General features: G+C 37.1%; 1 protein-coding gene across 11 annotated transcripts in view; it reads left to right on the top strand.

Moving 5' to 3' along the window:
- SYNE2 (spectrin repeat containing nuclear envelope protein 2) overlaps window positions 1-18,999 on the top strand; it is a 229,008-nt gene that overhangs the window by 18,341 nt on the left and 191,668 nt on the right. For all 11 annotated transcript variants that reach the window (XM_087922313.1, XM_087922312.1, XM_087922311.1 and 8 more), the window contains exons 3-9: window positions 11,427-11,488; window positions 12,327-12,422; window positions 13,387-13,464; window positions 14,090-14,182; window positions 14,822-15,003; window positions 16,822-17,018; window positions 18,282-18,382. In XM_087922313.1, coding sequence (XP_087778439.1) covers window positions 11,427-11,488; window positions 12,327-12,422; window positions 13,387-13,464; window positions 14,090-14,182; window positions 14,822-15,003; window positions 16,822-17,018; window positions 18,282-18,382 — 809 coding nt within the window. The remainder of the gene's footprint in view (window positions 1-11,426; window positions 11,489-12,326; window positions 12,423-13,386; window positions 13,465-14,089; window positions 14,183-14,821; window positions 15,004-16,821; window positions 17,019-18,281; window positions 18,383-18,999) is intronic.

Genomic DNA, 18,999 nt, shown 5'->3' with positions numbered 1-18,999 from the left:
GATACTAAGCCTGAGAGTGCCAGGAAAGGGAATGAGGTATGCATCTGGGAGAGAAGGAAGAGGTGGGTGTGAACTCCCATTGAACAAGCCTGTGCAGGATTTACATTCCGTGCCTGCCGATCCAATTTGCACACCATCTGCCAAAGCACAATTCCCTTTCTTAACCTATTTAATTCTCATGCATAGGACCTGATTCAACAGACATTTGGACAAATCAGTTGTAAAAGCAGGTACTGCTTAATTGAACAGGACACTCTCATACCTTCTATCAGAGAAGAGATCATGAAAATATTGAAACATAAGCTAGAAGAAATAGCAATAATACTTAGACTTATATACTACTTCACACTGCTTTCGAGCTCTCTCTAAGCTGTTAAGTATGTCAGCATCTTGCCCCCAACAATATGGGTCCTCATTTTCCTGACCTTTTACTGGAAGGCTGACTCAACCTTGAGGCAGTGAGATTTGAACTATTGAACTGCTGGCAGCTGGAGGTCAGCAGAAGTAGCATGCAATACTGCATTCTAACCACAGCGCCACCACTGCTCTTAGAAAATTGCTGCTTTGTCCTTTATTTATAGAGAAAGGGCTGCATCTTCTAAAAATTAGATTATTTGTCACAGTTTATCTTGTGATTTTGTTGCATTACCATCTTCTTGGAAATATAAATATTTCCATTGAGTCAGTTTCTGAAAGATGCTTTGTAAATCTTCATATAATAGATACCAGTAATAGGGTAGAAGTTGGGTCATAGCAGTTTTTCCCAGCCTTGTGTTAAACTAAAGATGCCATAATAACATCAGTAATTGTTTTCTTGTCAGGAAAGGTTCTAATTTATGGCAAAAGGTTCCATATTCAATTCTAAACATTGACATAATAACAGATCTCAGGAGTAGATGATGGAGTAGTGTCTTCAAAGAACCATCTTAATTCAAAGATTATTATATATAACCTCTGCAAGTCTCATAGTTCATTTTAGCTATAGTGAACAATACTGGAAAAGATAGACAGATGAAATAACTGAACCTAAATTCCATACATTCAAATTACAGATGCATTTCATTTTTAATGAAAGATATGCACAGATTGCCTTTTTTTGTACATCTGCTTTAAAATCTGTGTCCGTGACCATTTAATGTTCTTGGAGTTTCAAATAATTCTTGAGTACTGAGTAATATCCATCCCCTCTTTAAAAGCATCCTATTGATCTTGAGTTACATATTCAGTGTAGTTTGCCTAATTACTAACATGTGCAATCGCCTAGGGTATGTGATTCTAGAGCTTTAATTCTTGCAGCACCAATGCTGGGGACTGGGGAAATTGTGGGATGAGCAGTGAGAAAGATCTGATAGTGTATGATATGAACAAACACATGTACATATGAGATTTATCTTAATTGAGAATTAACCCAAAGGTTTCTTGTTAATGAGATTGTGCAAGGAAGTGGCAACAAACTAAACATAAGGGCATATAGCAGATGTGGTGGGCAGGTAAATTAAAATATGAGAGACTGGTTGCCTTGCGGTCCATCAACTGATTCTTCTTACACCTATCCATTTTGTAGTCCCAGATGTATAGACTTTGACATTAATCCTGCTGATTTCAGTGGCATTTGGCAGAATAGAAATCAACTTGGGGTTAGCCGTGTTCTATAGTAATCTTGTCCAGGTTGGTGCTGGGCAGATGTGTCAAACCCTTACCAAACTAAATCATAGCAGAATAAAGTAATGAAGGTGACCTGTCAAGATGCCCTTTTGAACTGCAATTTAATATTTTTAAATTAAATACATTGATAAATTAAAGACAGAGGGAAGGAAATGTACATGAAAAATTGTGACAACATGATCATATTGGCCATTTCCCTGTGGTAAGATGGGTGGCTAATACATTAAATAAATAAATAAAAATAAAATATGCAGAATAAAGCCCCCAAAGCAAAATTAAAGAATGGCAGACTTCTAATAATGAAGGGTTTCTAGCAGTGAAAACAAGGGCATTGGTATATGACTTACACCAATATTTTAGCATTGTCTAATTTTGGATTTTCAAACTCTTCAGATGTATGAAGCTCAGCCCCCTCAATTCTCTGCTGAGAATTCTGTGGATTGTTATTTATGCATCTGGAGTGCATCCAAATGGGGAAAGCAGTTAGGATGCAATGGGCTATAATCACTCTAGACATTAACAAAAGTTACTGGAGATTTTAGGAGTTTTCATGGAAAACTACAGCTGTCCCAGTGGTGGGATTCAATTTTTTTTACCACTGGTTCTGTGGGTGTGGCTTGGTGGGCATGGCAGGGGAAGGATACTGTAAAATCCCATTCCCTCCCCACCCCACCAACCTGCTTTCCAGCTCCGTTCTCCTGTGCAGGGCAGCTGGAACTCGGGAGGCAGAGAATAGATGGGGGCAGGGCCAGTCAGAGGTGCTGTTTGCCGCTCTCCAAACTACTCAAAATTTCCACTACCGGTTCTCCAGAACTGGTCAGAATCTGCTGAATACCACCTCTGAACTGTTCCATTGCCTTTCTCAGATGTGGATGATCAATAGTTATTTACCTTTGGAAAAAAAGATCACCTTGCATATGTAGTACTTTTAAAAAGGAAATGCACAGTTTCTAATCCAATATCTTGAGTAAAATGTATTGTAGGTCACTCAGTTATTCTAAGCAAGCAACTGGAGCAAGATAAATCCAAGATAATTTACTGTCTTATTAAAATCCTCTGACACAAATAGTCTATTCATCATTCCTTCAGATGTGAAAAGTCTGTTTTAATGAACCACATGGTAGAAGAATGGGAGCTTTTGCAAAATTATTACTTCCTGGAGTTGTCTGGTATGGAAAAAGAATAGCCTCGTGTTGAAAATAAATGAGGGGGAACTGTGGAGGGTGGAAGCAGCAGCTGCAGTGGGGACTGAAATACCATTGGATACCCTGGATAAATAATTACTGCCTGCAGAGTAGTAGTGGCGGCTATACAGTCTTTTGACTGCTACAGACTTCATTGAATTGTGAACAGTTTGATTGAGGCTGCAAGACTTTATGTACAATTTGTCTAGCCAATATTTCTCAACCTCACAAACTTTAAGATATATGGACTTCAACTCCCAGAATTCCCCAGCCAGCATGTTTAAAGTTGAGGCTGACACTGATCTAGGCCCAAGGTCTGTTAATATCAATTGTATCAGTTTTGAACTAATATATAAAAGATAGCAGTATTTCACTGCATATTGTTCTAAACTTGTGACTTGTGGCTAAAATGCTTTTACTTGCTTTTGTTAAAAAAATAATAATTTTATAGGTGTCTGATAGAAACCATAATGGTGTGATATATATCATGATGTCATTGCGCAAAATGCATACAATACCTGTTTATTTGCATAATGGAATCATTATATGCCCCCCTTCTCTAGATATCCTTGCTAATTTCTTTGTCTTTCAAAAAATAGGACTATAAGAGTAACCCACAATGAAATTTATTTTAACACTAATACAATAAAAACAGATTTCTGATTTTAAGAGTTTTTTTCTTTTCTTTTCTGATACTACTCAATCTCTTCAGATTGGAGTCAGATACATGTATTGTAAAGTCAACCAGTAAATAATACAATATAATTATAACCAACCTAAAAGATAGCATGGAAAATTGGTATCACCATTATACATAGACTGGATTTCCAAGTTGTGCTAAGCTGTAATGTGGTTTGTTTGGTTTTCACTTAGCATGTCATGAGAACTCAAACACGGTAGTATGTAAATTTTTTTTTTTGTTTACTGTGATCAGCCAATCCACTCAATTGTGGCTTTTTAAAAAATACATTCACCCAGAGTCAAACAATTTATAACCAAGCAGGATGATTGATCCATGTCTATGTGTTAATGTGCTTTCTAAATGCTGATATACCTCTTCAATCTAGTTCCCTATCTAAAAAGTCTCATGAAAGAAGAAAAGAACCTTGAACTGTGCAAAGCATTTAAAAACAGTCTCAAAGATGCTTTTTCAAGAGGCAATTGGACTTTCTGGTTTTTCTTTGAAAACATTTTGCTTCTCATCCAAGAAGCTTTTCAGTTCTGACTGGATGGTGGGGAATGGAAGGATCCAGTCAGAGCTGAAGAAACTTCTTGGATGAGAAGCAAAACATCTTCAAAGAAAAACCAGAAAGTCCAGTTGCATCTTGAAAAGGCATCTTCGGAACAACCATGACCTGGATGACTGAGAATCTCCATAGACATTTTAAAGGAGCTTTGAGCAAAGTACAGTGGTATTAACAAAGCAGTTCTCCTCAAAGTATTAAAGCAGCCAGATCTCCTGGACCACTGTGAAAGCAATCCCCTAGTCACCTGCACATGTGTATGCACAGATATTTTAGCTGGGATCACAAGTGAAGAAAAGCAGGTGGGCATAAAGTCACAACCAAAGCAAAGTGGCTGTGTATGGGCACACATGTGGAGATAACAACTTTCTTAAGTAGCGCACAAAATCTTTCCCCTTTCCAGTCTGTGGATTTCCCTCCCCCCCCATGGAACCAGTTCCTGGTACCCAAAAGGATGGGGGTGGGGCGGGGGACACTGTGTTTCTAAAATACAGAAAACCCAACAAAAAGGGAGCTGTCAACTAAAAAGATAGCCATAATAGTAGCCAAGGTGGCTGCTCCAGTTTAAATGGGATAATCCTTTATCTCTTGCTCTGATGTTGATTCCTCAAGCAGGTCAGAAAATATCTGTGCCTCTGTGTAAGGAAAAATGGTCAGATTATTATTTCCTTGGCTTTTAAAGATGCAAAAACTCTGGCACACTGAGTAGTGCTTGTCATTTGAAGACTTCTGTGCCCCACATCATATATTGAATTCATCTTGTCTGTCTGTCTGTCTATCACATTTTTAAACCACCCATCTCCCATGCAGAGGGCCTTTCAGTAGTGAAATTGTTTTAGCACAGATAATGAGAGTACACCCTGCCCCTCATCTCTAACTTTACCTGAGCCTATCATTAAAGAAATCCAGCAAGGCCTCCTAGGCATTCCTCCTGCACTGCCATCCTTGAAATTAGTTTGCTTTATCTTCAGTTACACAAAAGTTTTCCCTTCTGTGAGAAAGTAGTTCAACCAATTAATCCTTGTACTGTAATGTAATAAGCTCTTAGGCTCTTCTGTCAACATCCTGACTGCTTCATTAACTTCCTCCATTTTGCTTTCCTTTGAGAAAAATACCTCTTTGTTGCAGCCATTGTCATTAAAGTATCCCCAGAATTCCCTTAAGAAGGAAATCTTGCTCTTGTCTTTTAGTTAGTTAACCTTCAGGAGATAACCTTTATTCTTCCTTTCCCCCCCCTTTTGCCTGGATCATATCAGAAATTATTAATTAATTAATTAATTAATTTGATTTGCCAATCACTTACAAGATAATAGGAATAAGTATAAACATGGTTATGAATACATGAAATGGCTACGGATAAGAAAAACAAAAAGAAACAATAAGACAGGGACGGTAGGCACGTTGGTGCGTTTATGCACACCCCCTACAGACCTCTTAGGAAAGGGGTGAGGTCAATAGTAGACAGTTTAAGGTTAAAGTTTTTGGGATTTGGGGAAGAAACCACAGAGTCAGGTTAATAGTTCTCTGATATGCTCAACTGTAACCAATTACTGAAGGTATATGTGCCACCATGTTTAACGTTTACTGTTTCTGCTTTTTAATATACTGGAAACAGTCTTCAAAGTTTCCAAAGTGCCAGTCAGGTGTTATGCAAGTAATTGCCTCAGCAGAAGTTATGTGCCCATCTCTCTGCAGCCCAACAAAAGCAATCATGGAGGGTGATGCATATTCTCAGAAGCCTAAAGTGCCTGGAGTAGCATGGCAGCTCTCAATACATATGTGTCATTAACTGCTTGTTTGAAGAAGCATCATAAATCATGTCAGTGGTCAAATCTATATTGGATGAAGAGAGAAAACAATGGCAAAGTGGAACAACTAAAGGCAACTTGAAGCTAGCTCATCACTGTGTATGGGTAAAACAAAGCCATTATCAAGAGCCCATGGAATTGAAAAAGAAGTTGTGGGACACTGTTAAGCCATTAGAGCAATTCTTCCGTGGTTAGAGTGATGTAGGATATGATTAAGCCTCGAATGTTATTGTGATGACCCAGAGTATCTCAGAAATGTAACAAAAACCAAAACGTAACTAAAAGTCCTTTAATGCCTTCAACTTGGCTTCACTGTTTAATTGTTCACAGTGGAGGAGTTAACTATTTTCAAAATAACATTTCAAAGGCAAGAAACACAGTTCACATTCAAAGAGCCGATAGCGAAGCAAAAACCAAAAACAAACCACACTGAATAAAGTTCCTCAACAGACCAGGATAGATAATTGCCAACTTCAGGAAGATAACCAGGTACAATCCATTGGAAGAACACCAACCAAGATAAACCTTTAGGAATAAAACACTAATTTGTCTCCAGCGTCTGTTAGCACTCAGGTCCAAACTCTTATGCAAATCTCACACATTTTACCCTGATCCTCTCCTCTCGAGTAGACCATGTTTTACCCTGATGCTCTCCTCCCTGCATGCCCTAGGATGGATAGGGGATGGGCCTGGGTCCACCTCTGATTGCTCAGCTGGCCTCTGCCCTTCCCCAGCCTCCTCCACCACCTCTGGAGCCACACTTCCATTCTCTGTTAGCTGTTCCTCCTCTTCCCCAGAGTCAGTCTCCACCAGGGGCATGACAGTTATGATCAAAGGGATTCAGGCTTGCTCTCCTTGGCTGCTATCATCTTCACACCATAAAGGACACAAAACACTGTTTGCAACTTTAGTTCTGCTTACAATTTGGTAGTTCAAATCTCACCAGACTCAAGGTTGACTCAGCCTTCCATCCTTCTGAGGTGGGTAAAATGAGGACCCAAATTGTTGGGGACAATATGCTGACTCTGTAAACAGCTTAGGGAGGGCTGTGAAAGCACTATAAAGCAGTATATAAATCTAAGTGCTATTGCTCTTTCTATATCATGTTTAACTACTGTTTTGGCAGTAATTTGTTGAATATGATATAGTGCAGGGGTCACCAACCTTTTGGACCTCAGGGACCACCAAACTCATAATTTTAAATCCCGCAGACCAGTGACCCTGGGAAAATCCCCCCAAAAGTTGGTGACCCTTGCAGTGGTTGCCGACCACTGATATAGTGGCTGGGTTTATCTATTGCAAGTCATAAACGATGGGTTTTCATCCTACTAAGAACTGGATTCTTACAATGTTGAACATGTACTCCATAGCCTAGCTATAATGAAATGTATGGGTCACCTTGAGGAACAAGGAGAAAAGGTGCTGCTTAGAAAATAATTAGACAAGAGAGACAGAAGCCCCCAATGACTTAAAAGTGAGAGAAATAAATTTAGGAAGAACCCATCTTAATGAACCTAGAAGTTAAAAGTGACAAAGGGAAATTTGCAGCTTCAAACTTGCAAGACTAATATAGCCTTACAATAAAATAGAATTAATTCATCTCATCCTATTTCCTGTCTGGTTTCCTTGGGAGGACTGATACAGTGTTAGCACAAGGGGCACACAATGTTTGGAGTTTGTCTAATTGTCTTTGCAATGGTTTTGAAAATATTAGATTTCTTGTGGAAAATGCCTATGCTAATGATTTAATCCTTATTTTGAATGAGGAACAAGATAATCCCTTGTGACTCTTTGCATAACAAATACTGGTGAAATGTAAATTAAATGCAAACTTAATGCTGCCTTGAGTCATGATGTTGAAAAATATCTTGCTAGCAAAGCATTTTAAAAGGGTATTCAAAGTAAAAAAAAACCTTACTTACTCATGAAGTACAGTATGAGTATTTCTCATTGTAAACAGGGATTTTAATATAAGCTGGTGATATAAAGTAGCATTTTTTCTAAGAAAAGTATATTTTTGAAAGTAGAAAGTAGGAGTGTGTATGGATATTTTTAGTCATCCAAGTCATGGTTGTCTCAAAGATGCTTTTTTCAAAAGGCAGCTGAACTTTGTTTTTCCCCTTGAGGAAGAAGATATTTTGCTTCTCATCCAATAAGGTTAATCAGTTGTGACTGGATGGCAGGTTGGGGTGGTGGGTGGTGGTGGAAGGATCATGTTTCTTTGCAGTCATCTGGTCACTAGCACTGAGTTAGCACAGTCAGAATTGATGAAGCTTCTTGAATGAGAAGCAAAAGGTCTTACTCAAGGAAAAAACATAGTCCAGTTGCCTTTTGAAAAAGCACCTTTGAGGCAAAGTAGAAGTAAATTGCTCTTTAATTCACCACAGTATCTATATCTGGGAGAACATTTCTTAGATAGTTGGGAAAGGAAATTGCATTTGGCCCATGGGCCAGGAGTTTGACAGCTCTGGCCTACTGTGTCTGCACTTCTAGATATCTCTAATTTTCCACTCAGATTCTATAGATGCTAAATTCCAGGTTCTTTTTCTTCTAGTCAGTATCAATTCACAGCCTGGCACCTGCAGTTCAATAGATGTTTTGTTTTCTCTGCAATCTTTAGAACTCCAGAGCACATGTGCTTGATTAAGTTGCAGCCTCACTGAGCACCAAGTCAAGGCACTAATAAAGAATATAACTCAATGTGATGCAAGGCTAAGATTGTTGTTTAAAAACACTGTACATGGGGAGAATACCATTAAGCCAAATATAAAGAAACCTCTCCCTTTCATTTTTCCACTGAAATTGTACACATTTGATGATCCAAACTCTGTCAAGGATCTTGGAGTACTCATCTCTAATGACCTAAGTGCTAGAGCCCACTGTAACTACATAGCCAAAAAGGCATTAAGAGTTGTTAACCTAATCTAAGTAGCTTTTTCTCTGGAAATATTACACTAATAACTAGAGCATACAAAACATTTGCTAGACCAATACTCGAATACAGCTCATTAGTCTGTAACCCACATTACATATCTAATATTAACACAGTTGAGAAAGTCCAGAAATATTTCACAAGAAGAGTTCTCTACTCGTTGCAGAATACCTTATGCCACCAGACTCAAAATTCTAGACCTAGAAAACTAGAACTACGCCACCTTCGGTTTGATTTAAGTATAGTATATAAAATCATACATTGCAATGTCCTACCTGTCAATGAATACTTCAGCTTCAACCATAACAACACTAGAGCAAACAATAGATACAAACTCAAGGTTAATCGCACCAAACTTGATTGCAGGAAATACGACTTCAGCAACAGAGTGGTCAATTTTTGGAATACTCTACCTGACTCTGTGGTTTTTTCCCCAAACCCCAAAAACTTTAACCGTAGACTGTCTACCATTGACCTCACCCCTTTCTTAAGTGGTCTGTAGGGGGCGTGCATAAGCACAGCAATGTGCCTACCGTCCCTGTCCTATTGTTTCTTTTATATTTTTTTATTTTTCTTATATGTATCCATGTATTCATAACTATGTTTTTACTTACACCTATTATCTTGTAAGCAATTGACAAATATAAATAAATAAATAAAAATAAAATAAATAAACATGCCCCTGTAAAGAATCCTGTGTATGAATTTGAGTATTTTTAGCTTAGTGAAGTAATACGCAGAGGCAATCAAGTCATTATTTCCATGCATTTGAAATATTGTCACATATGTTATATGATACATTTGTTTTTTGCTCTGGAGAATAGGGTTCAAATCATATGGCCACTTATCAACAAGAAAAAGATATTAATTTTCATAGAGTCTGTACTTGCTATTATATCTTGAGATATTTTTTTGTGGGTGGGAGTTGATTTCAAGTCAGTTTTTTATTCCTGGAGATTGCCTGGACAAGATTTTGGAAGTGGTTTGCCATTGCCTTCTTCTTAGGCCTAAGAGAAAGCAACTAGCCCAAGTCACCCAACTAGATTTGTGCCTAAGGCAGGACTAGAATTTATAGTCTCTAGTCTGCTGCCTTAACCACAACACTAAACGGGTTCTCTATGTAAATAAATAGTAAATAAATAAATAGTATGCTGTAGCTGGATGATATGCTGTGCTTGCTTTTCAGAGGCTTGAATGGAGAGATGCTATTTGAAGGCCTTTCTTTTTCTTGATGTTTTCAGTTTTTAAACTAAAACTTTTAGAGCAGGGGTCTTCAAACTTGACAGCTTTAAGACTTGTGGACTTCAACTCCCAGAATTCCTCCTCCAGTCATGTTCACTCATGAGTTCTGGGAGGTGAAGTCCACAAGTCCTAAACTTGCCAAGTTTGAAGACCCTTGCCTTAGAGAGAGCTGAAAAGCACTGTGAAGTGATATATAAGTCTAAGTACTATTTCTAAATGTAGATATTTAAATGGGACCTTTAAATAGACTTTCCCAAAGCTGGAGCTCAAATCCTTGGCCAACAGCAGACTGGGGAAGGCTAAAATAGCATACAGCTTTTAAAAATGGATTAAAGTTGATGTCAAAATAATTAATGTATGTATTTTGTTTTCCCTGACAATTAGTGTTTATAGATTGTTTCAAAACATATATAAACCATGGGGCATAGATCTGCACCATTGCAAACAATGCATTCTCAAGAATTGTAATTCTTGTCTAACTTTAAAGTCTGCATCTCTCATAGTAGTTTTCATAGAATTGCATATATTCAACATCTGTGGGAGCACTGATTGCCCCCCACTCCACAAGTGATAACCTGGTTATCTAAAAGTGTTTTATACATCTTGTTTTCATTCATAAACAAAATAAACATTAAGAGTAGTAAATATTGTATTTTTCAGAGTATAAGACAGACTTTTTTCACCCCCAAAAGTGAGTTGAAATGTCTGTGCGTCTTATACATTGAATGTTGTTGAAGCCCCGCCCATCCTCCAGCCCCCACCCTTTGGCCTTTGCTTCCTAGCAATTTGTTTCCTTGTAGCAAACAGCAAACAGCCTGTTTCAGTTTTAGCACAGCCTGATTAGCACAAGCAGCTGATCGTTGGTTGGAATGGCCTTCCGACGATCAGCTGTTTCAGGCTAGAGGGATTGCCATCACTTATTGCCGCCTCCGCATCCCCCATTTTTGGCCTCTGTGCACCCCATTTTCCTCCACTCAGAATCGGCGGAAAGTGGGACACAAGGAGGCTGAAAATGGGCTACATGGAGGTGAAAAATGGGATGTAGAGGCCAAAAATGGAGCATGCAGAGGCGGCAATAGGCGATGGCAACCCCTGCAGCTTGAAACAACTGCTCATCGGGAGGCCTTTCCAACTGACAATCAGCTGCTTGTGCTAATCAGGCTGTGCTGAAGCTGAGCAGGCTGTTTGCTGCTTTGCTACAAGGAGGCAAATTGCTGGGAGGCAGAGACAGATTTTCTTTTCTTGTTTTCCTCCCCAAAAGTTAGGTGCATTTTATACTTCGGACAGTCTTATATTCTGAAAAATATGATATATTTATAACCTTTATTTTTGTTTTTATTTTACAAAATAGCTAAGCAAGAAGACATTCAAAAAAGAACTTTCACAAGCTGGGTGAACTCACAACTAGAAAAGGTAATGGCATGGTGATGCTGTAGAATATCTTTTCTAAAATATATGTAAAGTATAATAATATTTCAGTCCCTTTTGTCTTATTAAATATTTGAATCTCAGTAGGAAAATTATATAGAAATTATATAGAGTGTTTACAGCAAGTATCAAAACTTGGTGAAATGCCTGAATTAATGGCCATAGAACTTTTTCCACGTGTGTAAAATAAAAAAAGGTCAGACCTGTTAGTTAAACCAATTTATTGTGGATTTATTGGCTTAATTGGTCATCTTTTACCACTTAGACCAGAGGCCTCCAAACTTGGAAACTTTAAGACTCACAAAATGCCCACTTATCAGTCTGGTGAATATTGCTCCCAAACATTCCTTGTGGTCTCTCAGGATGATCTATATTTCAGCAGTTTACAGTAGCCTTGTCTTTTGAAGGGTAGGGAAAGGACAATCCCCCACCATCTTATTTTCTAAGAATGCCTATTTACAAATGGATTTAGAAATATATAAATAGATGATGCTAGAGACTGATGCTTTGGTTTTCATATTGGCAGAATCTTTAGTACCATTATTAGTACTACTAATAAAAACATTTTTTAAAGTACTATAATCTCATGGAATAGGAAGACTAGCAAGAAAGTATCACTTAACCTATAGTTGACAGTATGATAATAACTAGCAGGTTTTTACGATGACCCAGAGACTAACACACTGAGGTGCTATTTGCAGAAGAGCCCCTTGGGTCCAGAAGAAAAAGCAAAATATGCATTCGATTATGCATATGGTCTTGTTGTAATGCATACTAAAACCACTATAGAATATATAACCGAATATAAATAATTATTCTGCAGCATCCATCACCTTCTCTTATCTTGGACTTGTATTCAGACATTGGGAAGGGACATGTGCTTTTGGATCTACTGGAGGTCCTTTCCGGACAACAATTGGTAAGAGTATTATGAATAATTCAACCACAAGAATTCATAGAAAGGCTTTGTACACGTAGTTCTCAAGTTTCTCAGTCAGTTAATCAAATAGCCCATGTTTCTCAGCTGAGAAAAATATAGATGCATTTCCTAAATCCTTTGTTTATTATTTATTTATTTTATTTTTATCCAGCCTCTATACTTTTTTATAAAAAAAAACTGAAGACATCAAACATATCCAACACACATTCCTCCTATTTTCCCCACAATAATATCCCTGCTGCATTGAGTTGGGCTGAGAGACTGTCACTCAAGATCACCTAGTTGGCTTTCATGGCTAAGGCAGGACTTGAACACACAGTGGTATCCTGTTTCTAGCTTCATGCCTTAACCACTAGACCAAACTGTCTCCTGCAAAGATATACCTCTATGTGACTAGTTGAAGAATCTGAATCACAAAAGCAAATTAGGCAAAATGGATAAAATGTGCCACTCTATTAAACACAGTTTCTTGTTCCTAAGATTATGTGTGAGTATTATTTTTCAAAATACAAGCTATTTTGTGCCAAAAGGGTTTAGGGTGATAATTATCTCAGAACATGTGCTTCTTTTTCCTTGTGTATCTATTTCCTCCCCCTCCCCTCCATTGCCTCTCTATAACTCATTGAAAAGGGTAAAACCCTTTGGGGCAGTGAATTTTACTTTCACTCTTTGTAAAGCATTACACACATACATAGATATTCCTGCAATATTTACAAGAACAGTAGTAGCAGCATATAAGAGGACAGAATCAAAGTAGAGAACAACTTCAGATCACAGCCGTCTGCAAATATAATCAATTGTTGCTACATCCTGGAATTGTCCTATTTTTATTGTCAGTTTGCCTTGTAAAATTGCAATCAAGAATATATATGTACAAATAATAAAACATTGTTACTGTTGATAAGGATCAAACTGTTCTTTTCTGTTTCTTTATATTTTATAGTCACGTGAAAAGGGATCGAACACTTTCCAACGCAGAAGCAACATTGAAAATGCCTTAACCTTCCTGAAGAATAGATCAGTTAGTATTCTGGCTTTGAAAGGAGCCTGTATTTACTTAGTTGCTAAAGCATTAAAATAATTATTAAATGAATTGTTCAGTGTTGATTTCCAGCATTTTCACTACAAAATTAGTTACAGATCTCAGCTATATAAGAACATTTTCCAACATGTGAAGGACATCCAGATTGACTGCTAGGTCTCTCTGATATTTGCATATCTTGTACTTTTATTGTATCTACTTTTTGCAATAAGCACACATGGTACTCCTTTTTTGGTGCCTGAATCACAATTGAGCAAGTTAGTTGTTACTTTTCCAGGGAAGAGAAGCAGATATTTGTGTCCATCAAGAGTTGGATTTGGGGCACTGTGTTCTTATCTTAAAGCAAGCTTATTTTCTTTCTACACTATTGCAGTTTGTTCCACCTCTAACATTGGATCAAGATTGTTATTATAAAAATCATATACTAAACATTGCAGATTTGTAACACAAGCCCATCTTTCCTATGGGTGTCCTCCAAATGTCCTGGGATTGTAACTCTAAGAATTTTCCAGTTGACTAGGAACTTCGGGAAATAATCTCAGCACATCTGGAGCTAGTAGTATCTTCCTGTTCATCAAAACAATAAGTCTTCCTTTTTCCCCAGCTGAAACTTATAAACATCCATGTTGCTGATATCATAGAAGGAAAACCATCCATCGTGCTTGGTCTCATATGGATCATTATATTGCATTTTCATGTAAGTATTAATCAACATAAAGAGAAAAGTTTTTCATTTTTTTCAAAGTTCCAGTTGGCGGTTGTCCCACAATTTCAATACAGTACTGACTTTGTCAATTCTGCTTCTTCTACCATGGCTAAACCAGGAAACTATTTCAAACATACAAATTGTAATGTAAAATTATGATAATTTTTCTAGAGTTTTATGATCTTTTGGCAATGTTCAATAATTTTTGGAAGTTATTTATCCTATTTTATCATGGCTAGTACAAATTGAAATTCAAATATTATTGCTGTTATTTGTTTTCCTCCATATGATTGATAAGGAAAATATTGAACATTTAGTTACATATTTTTTCCAACTCAGATGCATAGTGTTGAGATAGAATAGTTCCTAGGAGAATACTAAGCTCAATGTATTGGGTGACTATACTTATTTAATGTGATAGAAAAGCCAAATCCTGCATGAAGAATATGTCTTGTCAAAATCATGGCTAACTAGATTTTTTTTTGGTAGTCTTTTTTTCTGCATGGTTTTTCTGGCTGTTATATGAGGAGCAGATCATATCAAAACCAGCCATTTGAGCTAACTTTTTCTTTTAGATACAGTCAGACATTTTCAAATGCGTTTTTTCTCTCTTTCTATGTGCATGGATAGATTGAAGAATTAGCCAAGGCTCTTTCTTGTGGATACAGCCATTCATCTCTGGACAGTCCAAGCACTGGGGATTTATCACCAGCAATGAGCCCAACAGCTAGAACTAATGTCAAAGCAAAGGAACGATGGAAGATATCAGCGAAGAAGGCTGTCCTGCTATGGGCTAAGGAACAGTGTGACAAGTATGTCAGGATAGGAAAATCAGCCTATCAGTTATAAATCTGTTGTGTCCCATTTCCACATTTATTTGCTTATTTTAAAGTTTGAGCTATAGGGTAATTGCAGACAAATGCAGATCTAAGAAGCAGCTACATCTATATCAGCATATTAGTCTTAAGCCAATTTGTGTCAGTATTCCCCAAAATTGTATCCTTCAAAGACCTCTAAATGCATAAGATAGTATTTAAAAGATGGACTTCAACAAGCACATTGAAATGTATTTTTCAGCTGCTCTTTCTTCATGGAAAGTTTACAGTACAAAATGTAACAGTACCTGGGTATTTAACACTTAATAAAGCCATATTGCATGACTCAATGCTAAATCTAAATTAAAAATGTAGAGGAAAAGAGAGATAGATGGAAATAAGTAATAGCAACAGAGGAAGAGAAAGAGGTGTTTCTTTGTGTTGCATATTATAAACTGGACTAACACTAGAAAGCTTTATAGCAGGGTCTAATTCAGAGTTTGCAAGGAATAAATGCAGTTTACTACAGGTGACTTTAAATAAAGATTATGTGAGGCTTTCCTGATTCCTTCCAGATGTTTTGGACAACAATTCCAATAAAATCTCTGCCCATTACAACTACTTGGAATTTATGGGAGGCAGAATCTGAAACATCTGCTATACATTAGTTGAGGAAGACTGGACTGAATAAATTCATTATGAGTGCATAATATAAACAGATGGATAAAATGCAGCTTGACTTTATAATGAATGCAGGATGAGTTGCGGGAGATAATTAGAGGTTGGTGTTATAGCATTGTAAACAAAACTTTTTTGAGAGGTAGGTGCTGTCCTTCCAAACTCTTGCATAGTAATGAAACTGTTAATAGCTGTTGGGACTCTGCCCAGGAGATCAAAAGAGTTGGGTAAGTTATGCTGAAACAAATGGCAAGCTGATTTCCTGCTTCCCTCTGTGCACATCTGAAGCTCTTCCAGTTAAGTTCAGCAAATGATGTCAGGGCTTCAATGAGCCATTTCATCTCTCTGCACCCAGGAAACACCTATTAGGTTGCACCTAAATGCAGCCTATTCTCTATCTGTGTGGAGTTTTCTTAGTTTCAAGTCTGTATTCTGCTTGTGATGGAAATTATATATAGGGTAGGGAAAGTGCCCATAACTATGATTCTATGGGATTGTTGGGCTAAGTGGGCTTAGGAAGTGAAGGGAGTATTTGCAGAGTGTCTTTGTGGCTCTGTTATGTGGACAGAACACAACTGATTTCCCATTTTTCAAGTAATTCAGTTATTCTTCTAAGTGAACAACTTTTATTTCAATTGGTTAGGATTAATATATGAAATTAGACAAGAAATCTATCTGATACAAGTACATTCCTTCCTTGCTTATTTTCAGTTTAAGTTGTTTGGTCACCATTCATCTGGTTGAACTGCATAGAAAGAAAGTGTGGTTTAAGGAACAAATGGTGTAAAGTTTCTTTCAAAATATATTCAAATTATATTAGTAATCAGTTTATTATGCCATGGAAAAGAACCACTCTTCCTCTTAACTTTCCCAGAGAGTTTATATTGAAAGTCAGGGCAAACTATAAAGAACCTCCCACATTTTCTATTTTATTTTCTTTATTTTCTTTAATCTATCCATTCATTTATTAACAGAACTTCTTTACTTTGGTCTTTAAGATAAGGGCAGAAGGATTATAGCTAGTTTTAAAATCAGAATGAGGGGACAGGCTGATATGCAAATTTTTATTTTCTTCTCCAGCATAATATTTTTCTCCTCTCTTTAATTTTGTGTGTTTTTAAATGCTTTTGATCATAGGCATGGGTCTATCAACATTGCGGATTTCAAATCCAGTTGGAGGAATGGATTGGCTTTCTTAGCCATCATTCATGCATTAAGGCCAGGCTTGGTTGATGTGGAGAAAGCAAAAGAGAGATCAAACAAGGAGAATCTGAGAGAGGCGTTTCAAGTAGCAGAGAAGGAACTCGGGATACCCCGGCTGCTTGAACCTGAAGGTAACTCATAGATTTTACATGCACTTGATCTTCAATCTGCTTGGTGTTGAGTTTTGAGCATCATCAATCCCAGCTGTGCTTACTGTATTGTGCTGATTTATTCTACCAATTTTGGTTTCCTTGGCCTTAATATTAGATTATTATTAATAATATTGGATTGAAACAGATAAAACGACACGACTATTAAGGAAAATCAACATTATGGATATTAAAAGTGGCAGTGACAGAGATATATAATCAAATGTGCTTTGCAATTTTCTTCAATATCACTATCAAGCATAGAAAATACAAAATATAAAAGCATATAATCCTTTTGATTGTTTTTAAGATAAATACAAATATATGAAGTTATTTTAGGTTGAACCATAGATCTGTTTACCCCAGGATGGTCTAATTCTGAAGTTCTTAAGTTCTACTTAAGAGGGCAGGGAGTGTAGTTGAACTCTGCAGCCTCTTCAGCCATGAGGGTTCTTCACTGGGTTCTTCTGGATTGGATTTAGATTTATTGTGAATAAATTATTTAGACATAGTGAATAATTTATCCCCACCCCCAAGAACCTAATTCAGGCTGATAGCTGCATTTCCAAAAGTAGCAAGCTGGTCCACGCCTAAAATGTTTGGAAGCTTCTTCTTGGAGATTCTGCATTACTTTGATGGTGGGAAAGGGAGTTGACATATATTGGATGGCGGAGATTTCCCACTCAAAGATGGGAAAGCATTTCATTCTTGCTAGGGGTCCAGAAGTATTTGTCCCATGATTTCCTTCTCTATCTCCTATGCAAAAGGAAGGGCTGATAACATAATTTCCCACTAGAAAATATAAAGGTGAATACAACACCGGAAGTTTTTAAAAAGATGTTGGATAACCATTTGTCAGAAGTGGTGTAGGGTTTCCTGCCTAGGCAGGGGGCTGGACTAGAAGACTGCCAAGGTCCCTTCCAACTCTCCTATCCTATCCTATCCTTTCCTTTCCTATCCCTGTAATTGCTTGTGTTGTCACATAACAATACTTTTTGTTGTTATATTGGTCTAATTTATACATAATATTAAACTAGAATGAATGGTTCATAAATCATGCTGAGCTGAAATCCAGCAAAATGTATGTATGGACTATACAATTTTGAAACCCAACACTAATACAATTATGGGCAACGCAGATCTAATCAGTAATATAAACAGTGGATTGGTTTTCTGGACAGCAGTGCAATGTATTATTAGAAGTTTGTACTTTGGAATATATTCAAAGCTCTTAACGTTCCACAGATGTTGATGTCATCAGTCCAGATGAAAAATCCATCATGACTTATGTGGCTCAGTTTCTCCAGTATTTTAAAAGTTTACCTGTGGCTGAAGATAGAATGCAGGTACAGTATGTGACATCTAAAGCTTTAGAACATGTTTTATACTTTTTTTGCATCCTGTTTTTTTCCAACTTTTTCTATGATTGTTTTTTTGTAGAAAATCCATACCATGATAAATTTTATTTTTTAGAATTTGGTTAGACCTGCAGCTGGTTTCACTGATAATTAATGTTGCTTAAGATTTTGATCTTGTTACATTTATAATGCTAGATCAATTTTTTAAAAGCATGGTTTATTAAAACAAGTAATATGTGGTAATGGGATAATGATTTGGTTCATACATTACACTAAATTAATACAAATAGTTCATATGATGGCTTAGGAGCCTGGGTGGTTAGGAACAGTGGTTAGAATGCAGCATTACAGGCAAATTCTGCTCACAGTTTGGAGTTCGATCCTTATGGGGCTTGAGGTTCATTCAGACTTCTATTCTTCCGAAGTCAGTAAAATGAGGACCCAGATTGGGGGCAATATGCTGACTTTGTAAACTACCCAGAGAGTGCTGTGGAGCATTGTGGGGTGGAATATAAGTGCTATTGCTATAGCTGTAGTGCAATATGTGAATAGAGCAAGATTGGTATATTCTAGACACTGTATCACATGCTAAAAAGTGATTTATT

This window comes from Pseudonaja textilis, chromosome 1 (genome assembly GCF_049901715.1).
Source record: "Pseudonaja textilis isolate UNSWEBS1 chromosome 1, rPseTex1.2, whole genome shotgun sequence".
NCBI classification, from domain to species: Eukaryota; Metazoa; Chordata; class Lepidosauria; order Squamata; family Elapidae; genus Pseudonaja; species Pseudonaja textilis.
The sequence above is the reverse complement of the archived record's forward strand: the minus strand, read 5'-3'. Positions and strand labels throughout refer to the sequence as shown.